At 46.2% G+C, this 8,666-nt stretch overlaps 1 protein-coding gene across 3 annotated transcripts in view; it reads right to left on the bottom strand.

Moving 5' to 3' along the window:
- Positions 1-1,632: 1,632 nt before the first annotated feature.
- The window catches only part of VSIG10 (V-set and immunoglobulin domain containing 10), a 68,470-nt gene continuing 61,436 nt past the window's right edge, over positions 1,633-8,666 (bottom strand). Inside the window, exons 9-10 of one of the 3 annotated variants that reach the window (XR_005748047.1) lie at positions 1,890-2,791; positions 1,633-1,846 (exon numbers count right to left, since the gene is read on the bottom strand). Coding sequence is in view for 1 of the 3 variants with exons in the window: in XM_040345794.1 (XP_040201728.1) it covers positions 2,721-2,791 (71 nt within the window). In the remaining 2 variants the exon portion in view is untranslated. Of the gene's footprint in view, positions 2,792-8,666 lie in introns of all 3 variants that reach the window. The other 2 variants (XR_005748048.1, XM_040345794.1) reach the window with 2 other exon arrangements.

Genomic DNA, 8,666 nt, shown 5'->3' with positions numbered 1-8,666 from the left:
TAGGTTATTTAACCATCGTTTAAAAAAAAAGCCAACTTGCTTTAAATTTAACCGACGGATTCCTAACCGATGGGAAAAAAAACGATCGTTAGTATGCAAAAGCATCGGTTAAAAATCCACGCATGCTCAGAATCAAGTCGACGCATGCCTGGAAGCATTGAACTTTGTTTTTTTCAGCACGTCGTTGTGTTTTACGTCACCGCGTTCTGACACGATCATTTTTTTAACCGATGTGTAGGACCATCAGTCAGCTTCATCGGTTAACCCATGAAACCGGTCCATCGGTCAGTTCTCATCGGATGTACTGATCGTGTGTACGCGGCATTACAGTTGTCATCAGTGCAGAGTAGTCAGAGTACAGAATTTTTTTTCTGATTGGTGGTTTTGTTTGTAGTACTCTGGCATTTGCTCTTTGCATTATTAGAGAAACAGTAGTAAACATTGTTCAAGTCTTTAGCAAAAATTTAAATGAAGTGCATCAGAAATATAAAAGTAGAATATATTAGTAGAGCAACGTGTGTATATTGCATGTCTGCTCAAAGCTTCTAAAACATTGTTGTACTACACAGTAAAACTACTCCCATCAGAAAATGTCTATTCAAGAAGTAAGTCACAGGAAATTACCCTCCTTAGGAGGAATTAAGAGATACAAGACATAGATAAACAAGCAAGAGATATGTGTGCTTTGTCAACATTGGAAAAATGTGTAAAATGTGTATACGCATACACACATCTTGTGCATACACAGTCACAATGGCTCATTATGAATTCATAAATAACGACATACACTATATTACCAAAAGTATTGGGACACCTGCCTTTACATGCACATGAACTTTAATGACATCCCAGTCTTAGCCTGTAGGGTTCAATAATGAGTTGGCCCGCCCTTTACAGCTTTAACAGCTTCAACTCTTCTGGGAAGGCTGTCCACAAGGTTTAGGAGTGTGTCTATGGGACTGTTTGACCATTTTTCCGGAAGCGCATTTGTGAGTTCAGGCACTGATGTGGACGAGAAGGCCTGGCTTGCAGTCTCCGCTCTAATTCATTCCAAAGGTGTTCTATCAGGTTGAGGTCAGTCAAATTCCTCCACTCCAAACTCGTTCATCTAAGTCTTTATGGATCTTGCTTTGTGCATTGGTCCAAATCATTTGGTAGAAGGAGGATAATGGTGTGGGGTTGTCTTTCAGGGGTTGGGCTTGGCCCATTAGTTCCAGTGAAAGGAACTCTTAAAGCATCAGCATACCAAGACATTTTGGACAATTTCATGCTCCCAACTTTGTGGGAAGAGTTTGGGGATGGCCCCTTCCTGTTCCAACATGACTGGGCACCAGTGCACAAAGCAAGGTCCATGAAGGTATGGATGAGCAAGTTTGGGGTGGAGGAACTTGAGGGGCCTGCACTGGGATGAATTAGAGCGGAGACTGTGAACTAGGCCTTCTCGTCCCCATCAATGCCCGACCTCACATATACGCTTTTTGAAGAATGGTCAAACATTCCCATAGCCACTCCTAAACCTTGTGCAAATCCTTCCCAGGAGAGTTGAAGCTTTTAAAGCTGCAAAGGGTGGGCAAACTCAATATTGAACCCTGCGGACTAAGACTGGGATGACATTAAAGCTCATGTGCGCGTAAAGGCCGGTGTCCTAATACTTTTGGTAATATAGTTTATCTATTTCTTAGACTAAGCTACAAAAGCCTGTAAAATTGTCATTGTGCAAAAGCACACATCTACATTTTTCCAGCTTGGTTCTGGCACATGAGTTTTCTTATCATTTATACTAGTGATCTCTAATGTACCGATCTCTAATGTACCGACTTAGACTAGTGATCTCTAATGTACCGATCTCTAATGTACCGACTTAGACTAGTGATCTCTAATGTACCGACATGCCATACTAGAATTTAATCATGTCAGACCCTTTCACAATATTTTCCATTGACTCAAATGGGCCCTGAGGTTCAGCTCCAACTAATTTTTAAGGGGCTATCATTACTTAAAGAGTGCAAATCTGAATTATTTCAACACAAATGTACAAAGATATGACCATGTATGGAGTCAGACCAAGATCAGATCAGTGACAATGGATGTAAACAATCAGACAGGAGGGAAAAGTTCATATAACATTCTGACTAGGCACTGTTCAATAAATGTGCATAATAGGTAACAGTGACTTTTACAGGGTCTTCTAGCCCATCATAGAACTAGAATAATCTCTAATGTATGGGTACCTTATATTAGCCTTTCAAGGCTCAGTTGCCAGCAAGAAGTGAGCCACAGCATTTTATCTCTGCCTACTGAATGTAAAGCCTCCAGTTTTTGGGATCAGCAGTACTGCAATCACAAGTTAAGCATCTTTATGCGGTGAGGGCATTGCATTTTCCCTAGGAAGGTTCCTGGAGACAACAGCTGTGCTCCCATTTCTATGCCTTCAGATTACTCTTTCCTGGTAAACACAACACTATAGCTGGCTGTCATGAAATTAATATTGCATAAATGTGTCCAATAATCTGCTCCAGCTGTACACACATACATCTTTGTATGAGACTCTCATTAAAATGGATCTTGACCCTGTCACTCGGTCCACATAAACAGTCCTGTGTTTGTACATTGCAGCAGGGCCAGAACTGTAGGAGTTATTCCTCTGTTAGGAGGCTCTTTAGTAGACTGTGTGCAACCTGAATTCAAGTGGAAGGTCTAAAGATATAGATCAGGGAACTCTAAAGCTCTTCCTCTGGAATTTCACTTTCCTTGTCTTGTGAGACTTCATTGTCTAGGTCAGAATTGATATCTGTAAAAGAAAATTGTCCATGTAAGTGCAAGCAACAACACTGTACATTTGTCGATAGCAAGATAAAAGTCCTTAGGAATGCCAGCGCAATGAGCAAAATGTCTACCGTATAAGCACATGAACACATTCGCCAGCACACCACGGATCGTATATAACGTCCAAAAGTTTTAATGCACAGAAAACATCACAAGAGGTGCAACGTTTCGAGGCCACGCAGGACCTCTTCATCAGGCAAGTGCCTGACAAAGAGGTCCTGCGTGGTCTCGAAACGTTGCACCTCTTGTGATGTTTTCTGTGCATTAAAACTTTTGGACGTTATATACCATCCGTGGTGTGCTGGCGAATATGTTCATGTGGTTGATTGTTCCAGTACCCAGCTGGTGATCGCTTCAGCACCCATTTTTGTATTTATGAGCCGTTTCCCCAGGAAGGTGTGCGATTGGAATATTTATTATACCGTATAAGCACTTCACACCTTAAGGAAATTATTGGTGGTTATGTACATATTGGCCTGGATTTAGAAAGCCTGGCGTAACTTTGTGCGGGGGCGTAGCGTATCTCGGATACGCTACGCCGCCGTACCTTAGTGAGGCAGGTTCTGTATTCAGAAAGAACCTGCGCCCTAAGTTACAGCGACGTAGCGTATGTGGTCCGGCGTAAGCCCGCGTAATACAAATTATCCAGGCAGTGGGCGTGTTGTATGTTAATGAATGGTGCCCCCACGTAAATGACGTTTTTTACTAACGGCGCATGCGCCGTCCATTGACGTATCCCAGTGCGCATGCTACAAATTACGCCGCAAAGCCTCATTGGTTTCGACGTGAACGTAACTTACGCAAAGCCCTATTCGCGAACGACTTACGCAAACGACGAAAACGACGCAAAATTCGACGCTGGCCCGACGTCCATACTTAACATTGGCTACGCCTCATATAGCAGGGGTAACTTTACGCCGGAAATGCGCCGGGCGGACGTACGTTTCTGAATCGGTGTATCTACCTAATTTACATATTCTACGTGTAAATCTCCGGAAGCGCCACCTAGCAGCCAGCGTAACTATGCAACTAAGATACGACCGCGTAAGAGACTTACGTCAGTCGTATCTTAGCCAAATTTCGGCGTATCTTGCTTTCTGAATACAGAAAGAAGATACGCCGGCGCATCCTAGAATTTACGCGGCGTATCAATAGATACGCCAACGTAAATTCTTTCTGAATCCGGGCCATTATTTCTTTATGTATCGTCAGAACTAAGAAGATAACTTTTATAAATAGTTTTCTGGTTTTTATCTAGGCAAGTATGAAATATTGCATATGAATATTTTGTATTCTCATACTCAGTTTTTTTTGGGGCTCAATTGTACATTTCTCTTTAAATATTCAATCTTTCATGCAGTAGACTTCTAAAAACTCCCACTATTGCCCAATTCCTCTGGACAGTCAAAACTCCATCATTTATTTTCACTAGTGTTGGAACTTGCCACTGTGCCGCTACATTCCTAGTTGCTCCAGAAATCTCAAACAAGAGGAAATAAAGCCCCAAAACTATCAGAAAGTGATGAAATACTGCCTGAAAAAATTGGCTGGCATTCCATTGTGAGAGGAGGGTTTGGGAGGTTGCTGCTGGAGATTTGTCTATTATTTGTCCCAAGTGTACATGGCCTTGGGAATCCATGAGAACAAGCAAACACTGTACTGTGTATGAACAGTGGTATATTTTGGTTTTGTGCTGCCCTAGGCAAGACATAACCCTAGGTAATACCCCCCATCTAAATGTGTCCCATCCAATCCACTTCAAAATTGTGCATGCCTGTGCAACGGAAACAAATGGCATAAGTTTTACTATTCATAGGCAACGTTATGCCCCTGTGCACTATATGTATAGAAGAAGCAGAGCCCATCCAAGCAAAGGCTGTTTAGCTCTCAGTGGGCTGCTCAGCAAAACTCTTGAACAAGTTGGGACAGGCAAGTATAAAACTAGGAGGGGTACACATTTAAAGGCTTATCATACTAAAAGTACAGTTATACTTTAAAAAAAACAGGAAATATATGAAAAAACACAATTTGATCTCTTTAAAAGGATTGTTCACCTTTACAAAAAAACTCCCCATGCAGGTAAGGGTTGTGGATTAAAAAAAACTGTGTAGCTCTGACAACAGTTGAATAATACCCTTGCTATAGGTGTAGGCCAGTGATGGCGAACCTATGGCACGCATAGGGTGACCACGTGTCCCGGATTTCCCGGGACAGTCCTGCATTTTGCAGGTCTGTCCCAGGCACCTTCATTCCAGGACAATACAGTGTCCCGGAATGAAACTGACACAGCCACCCTGGCCAATCTGATGCCCCCAAAAAAGGCTGCCACATCTCCGCTTTACTCACTGACAGTACTTGTCCTGACCGGGAATGCCTGGAGAAGCACAATCCCCCGCCCCCTGCTTGTGATTGGAGAAATCATAAATCCCACCTCTTGTGTCCAATCACTGTGCTGTGGTTCGTTACAGCACAAGCTGATTTTTGGGAAGGGGGGGTGCCCCTGAATGGTAGTTTGAAAATGTGGTCAGCCTAGGCACACATGCCACAGCTGGCACGCAGAGCCCTCTCTGTGGGAACACAAGCTTATGGAGGCAGTGCTGCCAGGATGGGGGGGGAATCCCCCCGCCAGGCAGTCACTTGCACTGGCGGTACAGGCAGAGGAGCTGGCTCCCTTCCTTGCATTAGTACCGGTGGCGTTGGCGGGGGGGGCTGACAGGGGCTATACCCCCGAGTGGGCCCCAAAAAGCCTTGAGTCTAGTATTTCCTGTTCAGAATCATTAGCCCCAAGTCCTGGGGTTGGCCAGGAACTCAGAGCCAGTGGCGTAGCATGGGGGGTGGGCAGCCAGTCATCTCGCCCCAGGTCCGACATTTAGGGGGGTGTAAAGTTATCCCTCCTCTGTCCCGAGGGTCTGTGCTGCGGCTTATTGCCACCCCAAGACCCCTACACCTTCAGTGAGGCATTTGAGCATTCCTCTCTGTGGCACCCTATTCCAGCTCCCCCTGCCCCCAAGACTACTTTGGTCCAGCCTGTCCCTCTTGCACTGCGACCTGTGGAATAGCGGAGGGCAAAAGGCGGTGCTCATAGCAGATCATGACCATGGGAGAGGTGCAGTGGCTGCTAGCTGACCTCCCGGCGGTGGGGATACCAAGCAGTGCCTGGGTGGCAGGGAGTCCTGCAATACTGCCTTCCCAGTGCTGGGGAGAGCTGAACAATGAGGACATGGAGAGGTATGGAAAATGATGGATCCTCCGATCTACATTATACTGTGTGGTGGGGAGATGGGGGTGAGCAGTGCAGGAAGTATGTGTCAAGTAGGTCAGTGTGTGTGTCAGGTAGGTCACTCTATGAGTGTATGTGTCAGGTAGGTCAGTGTATGGGTCAGGTAGGTCAGTGTATCTGTGTATGTGTCAGGTAGGTCAGTGTATGGGTCAGGTAGGTCAGTGTATCTGTGTATGTGTCAGGTAGGTCAGTGTATGGGTCAGGTAGGTCAGTGTATGTGTCAGAGGGGCTCAGTGTATGTATCAGGTAGGTCAGTGTAGGTGTCAGGTAGGTCAGTGTATGTGTCAGAGGGGGTCAGTGTATGCATCAGGTAGGTCAGTGTAGATGTCAGGTAGAGATACAAAAGGTAGAGATTCACAAAGAGATACGACGGTGTATCTACAGATACACCATCGTATCTCTGACTTACACTGGTCCTATCTATGCGCCTGATTCATAGGGCCAGATTCACGTAGCTCAGCGGATCTATAGATCCGCTCGATCTACGTGAATTAAGATCCGCTCCCGCAAGTTTAGGAGGCAAGTGGCTAATTCACAAACCACTTACCTCCAAACTTGCGACGGCGGATCCTAAATCCCCCAGCGGAATTCAAATTCCGCGGCTAGGGGAGTGTCATATTTAAATCAGGCGCGTTCCCGCGCCGATTTAAATACGCATGCGTCGTCCGGGGAATTTCCTGGCGTGCATTGCTCCCACTGACGTCAACAGGACGTCAGTGGTTGCGACGTGAGCGGGACTTGCGACGCGCGTGTTCGTGAATCGGCGTACGCAAACGACGTAGGAAATTTCAAATTCGACGCGGGAACGCCGGCTATACTTAACATTGGCTGCGCCTGATAAAAGAAAGGGTAAGTATACGACGGAAAACCGCTACGGAAACGACGTAAAAACAATATAGATAGGGCTTAGATTCGACAGTGTTACAATGTGTTACACTATCGGATCTTATTTTCGATTTAAAAATGGCGCCGGGGGCGTTCCCGCTGATTTACCTTGAATAATATGTAAATCAGCGAGATACGCAAATTCACGAACGTACGCAGACCCGACGCAGTCTTCTTACGACGTTTCCGTAGCGGCTTTCCCGTCGTATACTTACCCCTGCTTTTATCAGGCGCAGCCAATGTTAAGTATAGCCTGCGTTCCCGCGTCGAATTTGAATTTTCTAACGTCGTTTGCGTACGCCGATTCACAAACACGTCACGCTCACGTCGAAACCACTGACGTCCTAGTGACGTCAGTGGGAGCAGTGGGAGCAATGCACGCCGGAGAATTCCCCGGACGGCGCATGCGCATTTAAATCGGCGCGGGAACGCGCCTGATTTAAATAGTACACTCCCCCTAGCCGCGGAATTTGAATTCCGCCGGGGGATTTAGGATCCGCCGCCGCAAGTTTGGAGGTAAGTGGTTTGTGAATTAGCCACTTGCCTCTCAAACTTGCGGGAGCGGATCTTAAATCACGTAGATCGAGCGGATCTATAGATCCGCTGATCTACGTGAATCTGGCCCAGTGTATGTTTCACAGTTTATTCTGGGCGTAACGCACTTCTGATCCCTGCATTCTGAGTGAATCTGGCAGAATCGTAAGTTTTTGGTCCCTTAGGGCTCATTCAGAGGGATATTCAGTCTCATCCTCTGTACAGAGCCACTGGTAGGTTTAGTTCTGTGTTAGAACTTTGAAATATATAAGTTGGTTTTGTGTCGCTGTTTGGGCACTCGGGCTCAATAAGGTTCGCCATCACTGGTGTAAGTCATTTGCGTACCTTTTCAGGCCTGACTGGAATACTCCCAGGACATTGCTAAGTGAAGCCTAGTCATCACTGCTCACCTCCACCATGAGAGTGAGCTTTTTCAAACCCCCCTCACATACTCTTTTTCTCTCAGCTGATGCCGTAGCTCTGAGCCCAGCATTTGAGAGCTCACTCCTGTGATGGTGGAGGTGAGCAGTGATGTCTAGGCCTCACTTAGCAACGTCCTGGGAGTATTCCAGTCAGGATTGATAAGGTATGTACATTAAGGTGACCAGATTTTTAAAATGAAATCCGGGGACATATTTTTCTTTTACTAGCAATGGCAGCAATCAGCTACTCTCTGCCCATCGCCGCAGCCGCCCGCCTCACAGCCTGTCAAGTTTTACTCTCCGGGCCCCGGCTGCTACTGGGTGGGGTGCGGAGGAAGATCACTCCGCCAAGCAGGCAGCAGGCCGGGACTTGAGCCAAGGCAGAAGAATATGTGAGTGGAGCTGGATGGGCATGCACCCGAAACTGAAGAAATATTCCCTCCGCTCTGACCAGCACATGATCATCAGAAAGGGACAGGTAATGGAAAAAATACACCCCCCTAAGCTAGCGGGGGGGTGTAATTCAGAATTAGAATTTTTTTAATTCTGCACTGACTGTCTTTGAATTTGCCCCAGGCCCTGTTCAAATACAATCTGGGGACAAAACTGGGGACAGACTTGGTCTGGGGACAGTGTCCTCAATCCAGGGACTGTCCCCTGAAACCGGGGATGTCTGGTCACCCTAATGTACATGGCCTACACCTATAGCAAGGGTATTA

The sequence above is a fragment of the Rana temporaria genome, chromosome 1, assembly GCF_905171775.1.
Source record: "Rana temporaria chromosome 1, aRanTem1.1, whole genome shotgun sequence".
Classification (NCBI taxonomy): Eukaryota; Metazoa; Chordata; class Amphibia; order Anura; family Ranidae; genus Rana; species Rana temporaria.
The sequence above is the reverse complement of the archived record's forward strand: the minus strand, read 5'-3'. Positions and strand labels throughout refer to the sequence as shown.